General features: G+C 45.4%; 2 protein-coding genes across 2 annotated transcripts; both read right to left on the bottom strand.

Annotated features, from left to right (window-relative positions):
* Positions 1 to 376: 376 nt before the first annotated feature.
* LOC141941707 (taste receptor type 2 member 9-like) lies at positions 377 to 2,420 on the bottom strand. Its single transcript, XM_074864686.1, has one exon. The coding sequence runs from the start codon at positions 2,173 to 2,175 to the stop codon at positions 1,222 to 1,224; it is 954 nt and encodes a 317-aa protein (XP_074720787.1). The 5' UTR covers positions 2,176 to 2,420; the 3' UTR covers positions 377 to 1,221.
* Positions 2,421 to 4,630: 2,210 nt separating this feature from the next.
* On the bottom strand, positions 4,631 to 15,962 carry TDRD6 (tudor domain containing 6). The gene is made up of 5 exons (XM_074861417.1): positions 9,280 to 15,962; positions 8,731 to 8,849; positions 7,574 to 7,663; positions 6,702 to 6,759; positions 4,631 to 5,402 (listed from the first exon to the last, which is right to left on the bottom strand). Exons 1-5 carry the CDS (start codon positions 15,896 to 15,898, stop codon positions 5,341 to 5,343), a joined length of 6,948 nt encoding a protein of 2,315 aa, XP_074717518.1. The 5' UTR covers positions 15,899 to 15,962; the 3' UTR covers positions 4,631 to 5,340.
* Positions 15,963 to 16,767: the final 805 nt, after the last annotated feature.

Raw genomic sequence — 16,767 nt, 5'->3', positions numbered from 1 at the left:
TCGATACGCTCCCGCTTCCTTGGGTGACATTCCTTAGACTAATCCAAAGGCCACAGCTTGTGCTTGATGTTTTCTGTGTCGATGAATGTTTGAGGCATTTCTTCCTTCAGTTCCTTACACATGGGTGCAGGGCACAGCCTACCTCACCATGGTTTTCAACACGGGCTGCAGGTGAATCCCTACTCTGGCACCTGGAACACCTCCCCCCCTTCCTTCTCTGACCCTGCCTGTTGCAGGACTATTTCTCACAATTTTCCTCACTCCTCACTCCTGGGACGTGCTTTTATCCTTTCTTAAAGATACTTTCTCTGAGGAGTCACCAGCATTGCTGATGGGCTGAGCTGTGTCCTGTGGTGGTTCACTGGAGCTGACTGGAACTGGCTTTCCCCAGCACAGGGCAGCCTTGACCTTGCCTGACAGAGATCCCCCTGGACCCCCCAGCTTCCCAGCACATGGCACGAACACCCCATACATCTGCCCACGGGTCACTGCGAGATGAAAGCACGGCTTTATTCCACACCGCACTTTGCACAAAAACCACCTGCCTCGGTGTTTTACCGAGCCAGAGTTCATTGGTAAAAGCAGATCTTGTAAAATAGTCAAAGCAGACCAGGAGAGCAGTGGCACAGAGCAGGGGGAATCATGTTTTTGCATGAAGTGGGGCAGAGAGGGGACACATGAGGCTGGTGTAGGAAGTGGCTCTCACCCACCCGTCCACCCCGAGGCCATTTCTGCATTGCTGTTTGTAAGTCAGTAACCACCTCTGGGGAATAATAGTGATCAACGTAGTCACGCATAAGTTATAAACCAATGCAAGGAAGCGATACAGCTCATAATATTACAGTTACACAGCCAAAGCAGAAATAAATGTAAAACAAAATAGATACAGACCTATTGTTTAGTTAAGTAGTTTCAATCAGCAAATACCAAAGCATTTTTAGAAGGTTTACAGTATTGTTATTCCCCTTTTGCAGCTAGCTCATGCACCAGGCCTGAATTACTTTGTTATTGACAAAAATTTAACAAAGAATTATCTAAATCAAATTAAAATAATTTATTTAACTCATAATAATTTAATTCAAATAATTTTAAGTAAGTTTCCTTAGATGGTGAAGATAGTATCATCTACACTGGCTGGAGAGTTGCATTAGAGATTAAATTACTTGTTTCTTATAATAAAATATCAACATCTTTAATGGGCTTTATCTTTTGTTACAGTTCCTACTTCATGCAGACCTTGCACTTCACACAGGGCAGAGTCCTTAGCAGTGCCTTTTTCAGTTTGGGATTGCTGAGAATCAGAATAAGGGAATGAACAGACGGAAAAACATACTGAAGTATTAAAGTGAGAAACACCACAGAATTTTCCATCTTACTGGTATAAATCAGCATCAAGACCAAACATATAAAGTTAATGCTGTAAATGAAGAAAAAGGACAAAATAGATTTCATGGCCTTGATATGGGCATCCATGCTGAGGTCCTTCATTGAGTTTGTTTGCATCTTGCATTTGTGTCTCCAGAGAGAAAAGAGGAGGAGAAGGACAGAAAAGATTACTGCCAGGAATGCAGTGGTAATTCCTAAGCCACTGATAAAAAACATAGGGAAAAAATGTTCATCCATTCTGACAGTTGATTGCCACATATTTCCTAGGGTGGTAGAATTGAGGTTTTGGCAGCACGTTTTATCAGTGAAGTCATAGGCAAGGATGCAGAGGAACAGGGATGAAAACAGTAAACCCAATAACAGCCATGGTACAATCCTGTCAATTTTTAGTTTCAGGTAGATGAAGAAGATGTGCCTGAAAGTTGCAATTTTTATACAATAAAAAACACAAAGAAAAGCAGAAGCCCACAAGTTGTAACAATTAAAAAAGCTTTGAACAGCTGCAAATAGTTGGGGTATGGGGCGAACAAAAAAGCACCAGGGATAAATTACTGAAAAAAAGAAATATATCCATGTAGTGCACAAAAACCAAAACCTGGAGCACCCCAGAACCAGCAAGATCTTCTCATTAGAGTTGAAGGTTTTCTTTTTGAGCCAAGTAACACAAAGCACAGAAACAATGAAAGCATTTATCCACATGCCAGCAAATGCCTGAGGTGTGATGATGACCATAGCGATGGCACCATATACAGTGATATTAAATTTATCTTGAGAGTGACAAGCTTCCATCCTCCCAGATGGGTAGCAGTGCTGTGCCAGAAAAGTAGGTTGTTGCACCAAAGCTCAGCGCAGGTTGGCAGCTGCTGCTCTCTGTCACGTATGGAAACAGGAGCTTTATAGAGCTGGTGAGGGTGGGGGTTTTGGTGCTGCCCCTATTCAGATCGGGGCAGGTGCAGGAATGTAAATGTTCTGGGTGTTCCCTTACCTGGTGGCAGTGTCAGTCTTCAGTATTTGAGTTTCCGGTCAGAAGAGCTCTGTTGGGTGACACAAACAATGTACATGTTTTTCTGCAGTGTACAGTGTTGTGATTTAGTGACTGTAGCATGTTTGCTCACTGCCAGAATTCAACATTTGGGTTCTTCTGTCCCTTCGTTGCTGATGCTGCTCACGTGGTGGTGTGCGCTCAGCCAAGCAGCCAGGGGAGTCACTGTCCTCTTTCATCCAAGAGTCCAAGAAATTCAACCAAGATGCTGGAAACTGGAGTTCCTTTGGATTCTCCACAGGTGCTGAAATCCATATGAGTTTTCCCAATGGTAATGCCTTAATCCTAAGTGAAGAGCCACATGGTAGGGGGAGGGCATTGAAGGAAAAGCAGGACTTTCTTTTAAAGGTTTAAGTTGAAGCGTAGAGAGGAAAAGGGCAAAGATAAGCATGACTCTGTGCCAGGGTTCAAAACTCATCTGCTAGCAACGTGAGGAGTTTTAGGGATGGGACCATACTGGGTTCCTGCCACACTGAAATACCCTGAAGCTTCCAAAAGACTTTAAGTCCTGAAAACTGTGGGTTTATAACAGGCAAGGTGTGTTAAGCTCTGTAGGGCACGGACTGCCTATAGACTTTGTGTTTGTACAGGACCTCACACATAGGGACCGTCGTTCCCAACTAGGTCTTGGCCGATGCTGTGGTGTAATCAGCAAAAATTTAAATCACAACACATAGCTATACAGAAATAAAGAAATAAACCACCAGCATTTCGTCTCTTCAGAATGATGCCCTTGTTTTCTGGAGGGATATAAATGCAGGCACTACTCTTTGAATATTACTATCACATGCTCCTATTTGCATGTTTTTGCTAAGGACCTTGCTACAGCATTAACATATGGAAATGTTTTTACAGAAGGCCTGGAGTTCATCTCCACACCGAAACATGGTACCTACCACATGTTTCCATGAAATCCATTCAGAGAGTCCAGTGGCTTTTAATAAAAGTTCTAGTGAGATCTTCACCACCCTTTATTTTTCATATTGCCTAGAAAACATCAATGTCCTAGCGGGATTTGGATGCAGTCATTCTGGGATGAACCCCAGCTACTTCTGGAGAGAAGGGAGAAGACCTCCACTTTGGAGTCTGGTAGCAGCCAGAGAGGATGGAAGGGCACGAGCAGGGCGTGGAGCAGAGGACAGAAAGGTCCATAAAAGGTTGGTCTTGGAAAGGGAAGATGGAAAGGCCAGGAAATTTCCACAAGGATAATTTTGTAGGAAGCCCAGGATCTTAATCTTAAATTTGGAACCACACTCAAGTGCTCTAGGGGAAGGCTCAGCAACCCTTGGACTGAACCTGCATCCCTCCCCACTGCACTCTTCTGCAACGTGACTCCCAGAGAAACCTTGGCAGTGGCTCTAATTCAAATTCTGCTTCGCTGATGTGCATTTATCTTAAGTGAGTTGGTTGGTTCCACATGACCGATGACCAAGACATGAAGCTTAAGTACCTTCATTCCTACCCCAGGGTTTCAGTGGCATTGCCTTGAGAGAGTTTTAATTGCCTGACATTGCCTGGTATCTGCTTTATGCTCTGGTGTAAGTTTCCTCTGGTGTTGCTGACACAATAGAAACCATGTGTAAGGTTGGGGGTTTGGTTTTGTTGGTTTTTTTTCTCTATATATGTACATGAGGAGAATATAAGTCATTTCCATAACAAAAGATCTGAAGATGAGGTGTCTGTGTTGGGATTGTGCTTATACAAGGGCATTAAACAAAAAGGTTACGCTAGCAGGAGCATACAGTGGCTGGGGTTTGGGCTTAGCTCTGTGCGGGGAATTTGGCACCTTAAAAAAATAAGGGTATAAAATCAGAGTCTCACATGCTGTTTTTAAATAATGGAAAATGTGGATCAGCTGCTTAACACACAGGTGTCTGTTGCCAGTTCAAATCCATCCCCACCATTCTAGAAGGCGAAGGAGTCTCCCAAATTTTGTATCTACCAACCCAAGTGGATATTTTGGATACCCTTGTGCATCTCAAATGGCACCAGACACGTATCTTCGGGCAACTGGATGGACACACAGCTGTAAGGTGTGATAAGCTGCAGCTGTTTTAAGAAGTCCTTACCACACTGTACACATGCAGCAGCAAAACCCTTCTACTAGGTCTGCTTCATATTTAACAGGAGTAAGCGGCATCTTTCATTAGTGCAATTAAAGCCAAGTTATAAATACAATTTATATTTTGTACATGACTGATGTTTCGTGGCATTCACCATAGCTCATGGTGCTCTAGAAAGCTGTTTAGGGTCAAACCAAAACCAGTAACTGCCGAATGTGCATAGCTACTTTTAACTGCAGTAGTGCAGTTGAAGAAAGTTGCACACAGCAAGTTGCTGTTGTATGCACACAGCATTTAGGTTTATGCACAGGGAAAGAACAAATTCATTAACAAAACACTAATCAGTATATGCCACCAAATCTTTATTCCAGCTTTTTCCATTGCTTTATAAGAGCCCCAAACTCAAGACTTCAACCCAAGACTGCTATGTTCCCCTACAGAGAAAAAACTCCTCCCCACAACAAAAAGGTACCCTCAACTTTTCTTAGAGGAAAAAAACAACACACTTAACAATGCAACTTTTCAAAAAGCAAACATCAGAAAGCAGTATTGTGCAACACAGTAACCTATACAGCAACTCACAAGAAACCTTTGTTCAAGAACCACCCACCAATGCCAGTCAGGAGGCAAATTCTTATTTAAGTAAAGTACAGCTCTAAGAAGCCACGCTGACAACAGCTGTCTACCAACAAGCACTATGCCTTGACAGGGAAGTATGGAAGTGACAGGCATTTGCTCAGTTCAGTAGAATAAACACGCAGAGCTTTGCTTGTATTCTTGTTCCCCTGCAAATGTGTTTGCGGACACAGGTACTTGTTCAGCTTCACGTGAGGAACATGTCAGCTGGTTTCAGGGGTGTTGGAGGACATGAGGATCTTCAGCTAAATCTGAACTGCAGCCCATTTGCTTTTCTACAGGGAATAAAAACAGATTAGACCCATCAAGACGTTTCTACAAACATGTATAAATGCATTAGTATCTGAACTCACAGCTCTACAGGGCTTCAGACTAAATGTCATCACCATACTGGACCGTATGGAAAGACTACTCTTATGCAAAGTTAATGGACAAAGATAAGACAGCTGAAAGAGCAGAACTGCCCAAGAAGATGAAGCAAGCACTGTGCCCAGATTTCAGTTACTTCAGCCCCTCCAGCCCCTCAGTGGGCTTAGCATAAGCCACTGCAGGAGTTTTGCACCCTGTGGATCATGGACTTTCTACTCAAACTGCCTTTCCAGGCAGTGGCCCCCGTGTACAGCAAGATCCAGTTCTGTGCCACATGGTTGCATGACCTTAGCTCACGTTTTCTGCACTGCTGCTGACAGGGTGCCTACACTAATACCAGGCAAAGTATTCAAGAATATATACAGTGGACAAATTTGGACAGCAATAATTCTCAACCAAGAGAGGGGGAAAAAACTAAAAAGATGTGGTAAAAACTGTAAAAGAATTATCAAAACCAGAAACAGCAAGATCATGAATAATCCTGCATTTCAGTGATGCAACTGAAGGAGGATTTGTAGATTCACCAGTTTAACATTTTAAAGTTTTTAACTACTTTTTTGCCCAACAGGTAACTAGATCTCTGTTGCAGGCTTCATTATTTGTTTCTTGTAAACCAGTCGTCCTTCAGTACAGTTGTACTGAAATACAATTATCAATTCAATCACTGAAACCACACATGCTACTCTAACAATAAAGATGTACATGCACTATTCACAAACTATCCTTACAACAACTAAGATGGTATTATGGGTTTAGATTCACAGACCAAGATCTATTAAAGGCATTCAAATCCCAACCCACAATGCTTAGTAGAGACTGCCTAGCAGTCGCTCACCTTGCCTCAGAAATGTGAGCAAGAGTAGCATGCTGGTGGCCCATGCTCAAAACCCTACCAAAATCTATAACTTAAGTGTACAACCCCAGCTTGTCCAAGAGGCTCAATCCACTAGGTTGAATAAATAAATACTAAATTAATTTCTAATCAAGACAGAGTAGCAGCTTTCATTGCATGTATTCACCATGAAAATGACAGTATATAAGCTAATGCTCCTAAGAAGATTACAACAGTATTAGAGTAAATACATAAGCTCAAAAAAAAAAAAGCGTTTCAACTGTATTTTCTAAACTAAAGCATTTCCCAGAAAATTAGAAAGCATCCAAACACTGAGTACACAACCTTTTGGTGAGGTTTAAGGTAGTCTTACCTTGAAGTAAGGACTCCTCTGGTAAGGAGTACAAGTCTTCTGTTGCAGGGGTTATTGCCTAAACAAAAGGGAATTCTGTTAGGAAGCTGGCACCATTGACAAGATAGTTTTTCAGGGAGGTGAGGTGCTTGCTTTAACACTAGACTTTTTACATCAGCACTGCCGGATTCCTATTTACCACGGTTTCCCCCCCTTATAACTCACTACACAAGTCTTCTGCCCACTTTTTGCTTTGATGCAAAAACTGCATGTGAAGAATGAACTGGAAACTCATTCTGTTATCATCATCAGTAGCATGGTTGACGACCTGAGTTTTGGGTTCCAGACATAAGTTTTTCATTCACTGGTACTTCATGAAGGACACTGGTGTAAACCTTACTATCATTTCCTAACTACTTAGTAAGAAGAGTATTTTTCATGGTTTACCAGTTAGTTACATGCTCTACTAACATGCTCTGTCAAAAGCCACATATCATCAGCATCGTTCTACAGTTCTTGATTAACAATAGTCTTCCAGTAACATTCCTTCCTTCAAGCTGTTTTCATTAATCTCTGCCCAGACTGAATTCACAGTCCTCAGGCCAAATGGCTGGCAGATGATATAAATAGTTTACATAAATTATCTCGGTTATATAATAGATTTATACAAATTTCTATAGTCTCCATAGAGATCTATTAGAGAAGGAAGGACAATATAATGTCTTAAAGAAGAATACTGTGCTTCTAGTGGTTGGCATGAATGCACAGATTTAGATTAATGCTACTTTGTCTTTCTATTCTCATGGCGATACAGGAAGAATCACAACTAAACTCAGACTGCCCTTTCTAAAAATCAGTACTGTCCTGCCCAGCCCACTACCACACCGCCATACCTCAGGTGAGCTGGCAGCCCAGTCAGGAATACCGTTCCAGACATTCTCAGGACCCACAAGCTCCTCATTGCCACTGGAGAGATTCAAGACCTGTACAGAGCCAAAACGTATCTAGCACAGCAGTGGATCCTGAGAATGCACTCAGCAAATAAGACATAGTAGGAGGAAAACACAACTGAGGGCTCCCTGCCTTTAGGAAGGCTTTCAGTCTGGATCTTGCAAGGAAGAGCGAGTTAACCTCTAATAAAGCTGAATATCACTACTGAATCTGCTCAAGGCTCTCCTGGGCTTCCAACCCATGTGTGGTGAGAGAGGAAGGCTGGAAGATACCTACCAGGATCAGAACCAGTAGGAAACTGATGAATAGGGATATTACTACAGACCTGACACTGACACTCATCTGAATACAGCCGAGGTTGGCTTCAGATATGCAAGGAATCTCCTTGCAAAAGAGCTGGCTTCCATGATCTCAGGTATTCGATCTTCCAAAAAGCTACTTTTATGAAATGATCTTTTGGATTTGCAACATTAAATTATAATTTAAAGGCCCTTTTATGTAAGTATAATGTCTATATATATGTGTACATACTCCCCCTGAACTGGGGGAAGACTCCTCATTTATCCCATAGCTTAAACAGCAGTAGAACAAGCCCATTAGATTATCATCTACTGTTAAAGTTAACTCCTACCAACCCTAATTCAATACACATTGCACTGAAGTGGGAATAGTTGTGTATGCATTTTTAATTACAGTATAATTTAAGTTTCTTCCCAAGTTTCTACTGTTCTAGCACTAATTCCTCAAATAATGCCAAGTTTCATGAGCATTTAATGGTAACACAGCGCCATAGCAGAACATTAACTTGCAGATAGGACCACACACATATGAGAATGTATCTCAAACTGAAGCCAGACTCTTCAGTCTTCCCAATCAATGCAGGGGAATAAGATGTGATGGGCATATCAAGTGTTGACATATAGAATCCACTTGGTCTGAGACACTGCTGTTTCTATGTAGTCTATACATCCAGAATCCGTGTTTGCAATACTAAGTCTTATATTTTTGTAATAAAATTCTATAAAATATTCATAGTTTGGACGAAGACCAAAGGAGGGCCAGACCTTAAGAATGCAGAAAGAGGATTCAACATACTTACCCTGGTACCTCTTTCAGATACCCCCAAAATGCGAGCCTCGCACCATTTTAGAGAAGTCCACACCACACATTTGGAACCAACAGCAAAACCCTTCAGATTACAAGTATACTCCTTGTGTTCTACAAGAATGATGACATATCAATAAAGGAGGAAGAAAAAGAAGTAACACACAAAAACAACCCCTCCAAAAAACTCTCACAACCCTGCCCCATAGTCCTCTGCCTCCCTCCAAACTACTTAATAAATATTTGAAAGTTAAAGATTTGTCATCTTGAACAGTCTTGAAAATGCATTTCATGTTCAGAAGTAGATTTCCAATCACAAAATCATTAACCTCTCAAAAGTAACATTAGCTGCTGTTAGACTGTCACATTATCCATGAGCTATGACGCTTAGTATCTGATGTCCTTAACCCAAAGCATACTGACATTCACACTAATATAGTAATTTATTGGGGAATAAAAGTTAGGTTTCTACAAGAAAGCTGCTCTCATGTTTGAACACGCACAACATTTTGATTATTTAACTCCTTAAAATCAGATACTTTACCTGCACCACGGTCAGCCAAGTTCTCATTCGGTTTTTTCTCTACTTCTTCATCCCCAGGCTTACAGTCTGAAGACTGCACACATGTATTTCCACATCCTTTAAGTAAGTCAGTCAAGTCTTGTTTCATCCATTCTTCCACATAACAGTCCTCTTTCTTCTTCTGCCTCTCCTCATGTTTCTCAACTTTGCAGTCATGTGATTTTACAGTGCAAACAGACCTCTGATTCATTACATCTTTTGTAAGAAACGAAAATTGACTTCCACTAATTGCAGAACTTTGCAGTGCAGTGTGTTCCAACCCCAACGAGTCATCCTCCCCATCTTCATAAGATGGCTGCACATCAGGCGCCACCAGTTCCAGAAATTGCTCGATTTCGGCACCTAGCACTGACAGCAGGTCATGGGTCTTCTGGTCCAGTTGTTTCTCAGGTCCATCAGCAGATGAAGACAGCCTTAGGGGAGGAGGCTCTACTTCCATCCAGTCTTCTTGTATAGCTTCTGCTTTATGAACTCCAGACAAATTCAATTCCAGATTTTTTGCCTTCTCTCCCAAAGCAAGCTGACTGGGTGGAATCAGCTCTACTGTCTTCAGTCCATCACTAACTGAAGGCACCGAGTTCTCTCTCTCATGAAGCGATGGTAAGATTTCAAGAGGTTTCAGAGCCCCCAACTCCCCCATGTCCTCACTCACAACTGGCAGCTCAAACAATTCTTGTTCCAACACTTTCTCCCTTGCTTCACTGCCCAAAGCTGTTTGTATTTCAAGCAACTCTGTTTCCAGAGCGTCCTTTGTTTCTTCACCAAAGGAGGGTGGCACTGAAAGTGCCTCTAGCTCCAGCATTAACTCTTTTAGATCATCATACGAAGAGTGCTTTTGTAATTGATCCAGTTCCACTAACGTCCCTGTTTCATCACTCGAAGATGACTGTACCTGGAGCACTGGCAATCCCTGCACTTCTTGTTCATTTCCCAGGAAAAGACTGGCTGCCGAAGCACTGCCTATCAGTTCCGCTTTCAGCTCAGCATCCTCTCCAAACAGTAGTTCAGATAATTCTTGTTCTGAAGCTTTCATTTCACTCCCCAAAATAGGAAGACTACAGCTTCTCATTGGTTCTAGTAATACGTTGTTATTGCTCTCTCCTTCAGGTAGAGGTATCTCTTTATCAAAGTTGCTTTGATGCTCAGCTGTTTCACATCCATCATCAGCCTTCCCAGACATAGATTCAACAGCTCCCACTGACACATTTGTTTCTACAGTATTTAAACACTCAGAAGTTACACCCAGGAAAGGTTCAGAACAAAGTAAAGCACTTTCACTTTCTTCTTGAGCTAATCCAAAAACAGCAGTAGTTTCTCTTTTGAGACAAAGACCCATATCATCATTTGAACATCTGTTTTCCTTTAAGGGGTTCTCGAGGTTTGAGAAAGCGTTGTCACCAGTTCCTTTATTAGCCTTCCAAAAAGACTTCATCTCTTCATTAATACTCTTGCCAGAAGCTTCCAGCTTGACAACAGAGAGAGGAACTTCAGAAGCTTTATCTTCCTGAGTTTCTATTACTTCAGCTTCTAATAAGAGGTTTTCAGTCATATCATAAAACTTCTCTTTTGCTTCACTAAGCCATGAGCCCTCTGAAGAACTAAAACCTGACAGACAGCAAGCAAATGCTTGATTAGGTACTTTGAGCAATTCACATGGAATCTCTCTGACCATCTCCATGCTAACAGCTTCCTCACTTCCATAATCCACATGTCTAACAACTACGGTGTCACCTTTTATGCTACTGACTTTAGCTCTGTAGAACTTTCCATCTTCACTATGTTTTGCTAGACAAATATCACCCCTTTTAATACAAGATCTGCAATCATTCAAAGAGTTTAGTCCATGGTTTTCAGCTTCCTCTGTTTTTTCCTCTATGTAGTTCATGTCTTCTGTATCAGCACTGCGACTCCAAAAGTATTCTGGACCATTTACCACTGTGACGTGAATTTTTACAGTCTGACCTGCCTCTGGAAACTTCCAGATAAATGATTTAGAATCACTTACACAAGAAATTTCATTTTGACCCTGAGGAGGCGAAGGCTCACACACAGTTATCATGTCACTGTTCTCTCCTCTATCAAGTGTTTCTGTTGAACAAGATCTTTCCCTACTTGCAAGATTTTCCTCAGCTAAATCCACTGTTATTATACCTTGATGGTCACTGAGAACAACTTCCCATTTATCCTCAACTTTCTCTACAAATTCACACGTTAGAAGAACCTCACTTGTTCTCTTGGTGAAGTAAAGCACTGCTTTCTCTGCCCAGACTGTATTTTTTTTGCATCGAAGTCCACCTAGGAAGCAGTGAATGCTTATTGCTGGAATAGATGACAAGTCTTCAGGGAGTCTGTGTGCTTGATCAACATTGATTACTGAAGTATTACCATAATCAATATATTGTATACTTATCAAATTGTCACAAGTCTTCTCTTTCACTACAGCTCGATACCACAGGCTGTCTTCTGAATAAACAGCACTGATTAAGTCTCCTGCTTGGAAAAGTTGTCCACAAAGCTTCTCTGCTTGTGTCCTATTGTTTAAGATTTCCGAAATGCTGTTAAGCTGAGCCTCATCACTTTCTAGTTGAACATAAAAATCCAGCGGATCATTTACATGAGACACATACACTAACACTTTAAGAGCTGGCACTATCTTCTGTTGCAGTAGATCAGATACTTTTTTAAGTGTTATGCAGCTGCCTTCAGCATCAGATTTAATATTTGACTGTGCATTCAGCTGGACGGAAAGCAGAGACTCCTCCCCTGCTTTATTTAACAAAAAAGCACCCTTCTCACTGCTAAGCATTTCATCAGACTCTAGTAATCCATCTGCCAGATCTCCCTTTGTAGCAGGCTGGAAAACGTTTACATCTGCTTCCTTGAAGTGCCTTTTGCTACTCCTCCCTCCTCCCTGGGCTTCAGATCTGCATTCTTTTCTTTCCAGAGGCCTACTTGCATTTAAAGCGGACTCTGCAGCCTCATTCCTCTCATTCACATTTGTATTTCTAGAGCACAAAGTTTCATCTTCTACATGCCTACAAAGTCCTGTGTAGTCCTTCAGTTTCACATTAATTTGAGTACTACCATCAAACAACTCGATCAACAGTTTACCATCAGATTTCTTTGCTACTACTATTGCCTTTAATTGCCTTTCTAAGACAGCTTGCTTAAACCATGTTGTAGCTTCTTTGGGAACATTAGATATATCAGCTAAGGAACACTTTATGGCCTGCATCGGCAAAAGCAAGATATCACAAGCATCACTGGGTAAAGGAAGCAGATGATCTTTCTCTATTGTCTCTGTGTTCCCAAAATCCACAAAGAAGACTTCCGTATTAGGTTTTGTTTTTGTAATCAGTCCCCTGTACCAGCAATTATCAGTATACTTTGCTAGACACAAGCTCCCAGACTTCTGTGAGGTTGTTAAGCTGGTCATTGTTTCACTTAGGCGATCAATGTTATCCATAAGCTGTGCCAAGACATCTGCACATCTTTCAAGCTGGCAGTAAAATGTCCATGGATCCTCAACATGCGTAATAAAAACATCTTCCTCGCTCCCAATTTTGATACCATGCATAGAATAATAGTAAGAATGAAGCTGAACCGAGGATACCAGAGGCTTTTGAGGAGACAAAGGTCTGGCCACACCTCTCTCGGTCAGAAACTGGCAAGCACTCTGAAAAGGTGTCATTAAATCTACAATGTTAAATAGCTCCTTATGTTTTATTGAAGCCAAGGCAAATACTGTACACTTCAGATCCAACTGAGATGACGAAGTATCGACAAACTCCTGAAAAGCCTGAACTGCTGCTTCATCCCAAGCAAAAGGATCCTGACCATTAGGTTGGATTAAGTTGTAAAGGCTGCACCTGAAAGCCTGAGCCTCTAACTTAAGAAAGCGTTTGTTAGTTGAGCGCAGGTTTGTTAGAGAGACCTGCTCTCTGTTGCCATAGTCGACATATAAAACTTCTACTTTTTCTGCAGAAGGAGTTTCACTAGTAATTAGAGCCCTGTACCACTTTTCATCCTCTGAGTACTGGGCTAAACATACAGAATCTGGCCAAGCACATGGATTGGAGGAGTTTTTACAATACTCCTGAATTTCAGCCATTAATACCTTAAGGTCGTGGCAATTTCTACTTAACTGACACCAAAAATAACTAGGGTTTTCAACATATGACACAACTACATTAACTGTACTTCCCACTTCTAACTGACCTCCATGAGAGGAACTTGGCGTCATTTCCACATAACTCTGTCTCCACGGGATGGGCAGGTTTTTCTTGCCCTCATACTTCTGAGCAGGAAGAGTTTCACTACTTTTAGAATTGTGAATGGCTGCAACAGGGCTCTCTCTGACCATCACAGCTGCGCAAGGATTAAGTGCTCTATCACTTCTCTTGAGATCAGGTTCTTCCCTGTGCCTCTTCTCTGCATTTACTTGGTTTTCCTTCCCAGCATGTGCTGGGGAAGAGGCCTGGCTCACAGCCTTATCAGATGATTTCTGGAGAGTCTCAGGTACTTCACACCTCTGGTATTCAGCATACCCTCTCTGGACCATGAGTTTACCTACACTTTTCTCTCCTAATTGAGACTGGTCCAAAATTTCAACCATGTATTTGTCACCCTGTGCACTCAAAAAACGAGCCTTTAGTCCTTTGTTCAGTACAATCTCCCTGAATGCAGACACAGATACCTCACTCCAACTCCCTCCCAGAGGAGACACACCTACCAAACAAGACTTCAGAGCTAAAGCAGGTAGTTCCCTGAACCGAGGGAGCAGCTCCTTTACTGCACTCCGACCTACAGTTTCCATATTGCCTGTGTCCACCAGATGTATCTCCACCTCACTGTCCAGTATCCTGGTGATCACCGCTCGACAAAAGACACCCTCTTTCCTACTGACACAAAGGGATCCAGGCTGTAGGTCCCACCCAGCACCATACAGTTTTGGGGCATGGGAGTAAAAATTCCACATGCTCTGCCTCAGCTGCCTGAAGAGCTGGCAATGCTCATGGAGCTGCAGCCAGAACTCAGATGGGTCTCGGAGGTGGGAAACCTGCACATCGTGGAACACACCCAACTCCAGATGCACACCAGCTCCAGGAGCAGAGGCCAAATCTCTGTGCGTTAAAGCAACAGGAAGTGCTCCTGGGAGGAATTCCAGTTCTTTAGCTGTGGATTCTTCTACTTCCAGCTGCTTCTGAGCTTCCGTTTGGCTGACCTGCATATGGCTGCTCACCAGGCAGCAAGTCTGCACCCCAAAAAGATGGTTCAAGTTGACACCATTTTCCCCATACAGGCTCACATAATAGAGATGCTCATAGGAGTTAAAGGCTTTGAGGTGAGCACTCACTCGTTTGCCTAGCACCAACGCTTTCAGCTCATCGATCTGCGATGGGGACCAGCCGCAACCACCATCTGAGATACCTTGAAGAGCACATGGGTAAGTGACCACAGGCATACGGAAACACTCAACAGGCAAATGGCGCAGGTTAGCTCTGGTCACAGTCTCCTTCCTGCCATAGTCCACAAAGATCACTAGAGCCACTTGCTGGTCCTGCTCCCCAGCAATAAGCTCCAGCACAAGTGCACGGTACCACTGGCCATCTATGCCACGGGCAGCACAGGGTGAGCCCACTTTGGGTAATAAATCCTGCTCCCACCAGTCGCAAGCATGGCACATGGTATCAGAGAGGCAGAGGATCTCCTGCGACAAGCTCTGCAACTGGCAGTAGATATGGTGCGGGTCAGAAACATGGGTCACTAGGACAGGCTCTGTCACACCCAACTGAAGCTGTGGGTAGAAGTAATCAGCCTGTGTCACCTGTCTCAGCTGTGGCACTGCAGAAGTGACCAGGGAAGATGCTGGAGGCTGCAGCTTGAGCAGGTTCCCGAAGTGGCTGTGAGTTAGGCAGCACCTGAGCACCTGGCAGAACAAACTGGGCGTGACCTGCCTGGCCAGGCCCAGCTGATGCATCTGGGCTACAAGCTGGGGCAGCTCAAGCACTATGAGCTGTGGCGTCACCACCTTCTGCACCAGGCCAAGCACCTCCTTGCCATGCAGGTAGCTGAGGAACTCCATAGCCTCCACTGTCCAGGTGGAGGCACAGACATCCCCAGAGACTGCCATCCCAGGGCCTCCAGGAGGCACGACATCAGCCACAACACAGCCCAGCACCTCTGGAGGCAGGTGGAAAAGCTCCTTGCAGCCCCGCGCCAGGTAGTAGGCAGACGTGACCATCGTGCAGCCCTCATCAAGCAGGAACACACGGTAGTGCTGGCCACGGCGACTCACCACACAGCAGCGGTACCAGAGCCCGACCACCTCCACCAGGCCCATGTCCCCAGTGCACAGCTCAGCTCCACCAGCCACCGGCCCACCGGGACCCGGGGCAGCCGCCAGCCGCGGCCCCGCCGCCGCCTGGATCTCACGGCGGAGGCGGACGTACTCCGCCCTGCGCTCACCCAGCAGCCCCCACAGCCGCACAACGGGCACCTCGGGGCGCAGACCCACGGCGCAGACCCGCAGGGCCACGCTGGCGCCGGGGCTGAGGCTCATCCCCGCCCCGCGGCTCATTCCCGCCCTGCGGCCGCCGCCGCTGCCTTCGCCGCCCGCACGAAGACCAACTGCCCGACCGTCGCCTCGTCCTCACAGTTCACGCGTCGCCCACGTGACCCGCGGGGAACGGCTACGCGGCTGCCCGAGTGGTCGAGTCCATTTCGAACACCCGCGGGGGGGGCGCGAAGCGGGAACAGGGGCGGGATAATACATCGGGCAGCTCCGGCTAAGCCGAGACTTGTCCGCAAGCGGCACAAGGAGGGCGGTTTCCTCCCGGGCACGCTGGCGCCGCGGGGCTCGGCCCGGAGCCCGCCAGAGCTGCCCTCGCCCAGGGGGGAGCGGCCCGCGGCGTCTGTATGGGAGCGGCACGGCCGGGGGCGGGGCGAGGGGCGAGCCCTCCGAGCCCGCTTATCTCCCATTGGTCAGAGCGGGCATCCGGGGCGGGGCGTGCGCGCGGGGCTCGGTGGCCATTGGCCAGCGTGGGGCCGCGGTGTGAGGGCGGGCTGGGGCGCTGAGCGGTCGGGGAGGGCCGGGCGGGGTGCGAGGCTGCCCGCCGCCGGCGGCAGTGGCTGGGCGCGGAGCGGTGTCACCGCCCGCCCGACGGCTCTGCCCGGCCCCGCCGCAGCCAACCTCTCAGCGGGGCAGAGGCGCCTGAGGCGCGGGCTGGGCGCGCGGGACTGCGCCTCCGCCGGCAGCGAGGCCCCGCCGCAATCCCGCCTCAGGCTGCCTCAGCGCCGGAGGCGGAGGCCGCGCTCCTCCTAGCACCGGCCGGTCCGCGCCCTCTATCTGCAGCCGCTCCGTGGCACGGGACACCAGCCTCGGCCGAGTTGTGGCTGGCCCAGCCATCTGCAGCGCGGGCAGGGTGACACCGCGCTGAGGGGCAGCAG

The sequence above is a fragment of the Strix uralensis genome, chromosome 3 (assembly GCF_047716275.1).
Source record: "Strix uralensis isolate ZFMK-TIS-50842 chromosome 3, bStrUra1, whole genome shotgun sequence".
NCBI lineage: Eukaryota > Metazoa > Chordata > Aves > Strigiformes > Strigidae > Strix > Strix uralensis.
The sequence above is the reverse complement of the archived record's forward strand: the minus strand, read 5'-3'. Positions and strand labels throughout refer to the sequence as shown.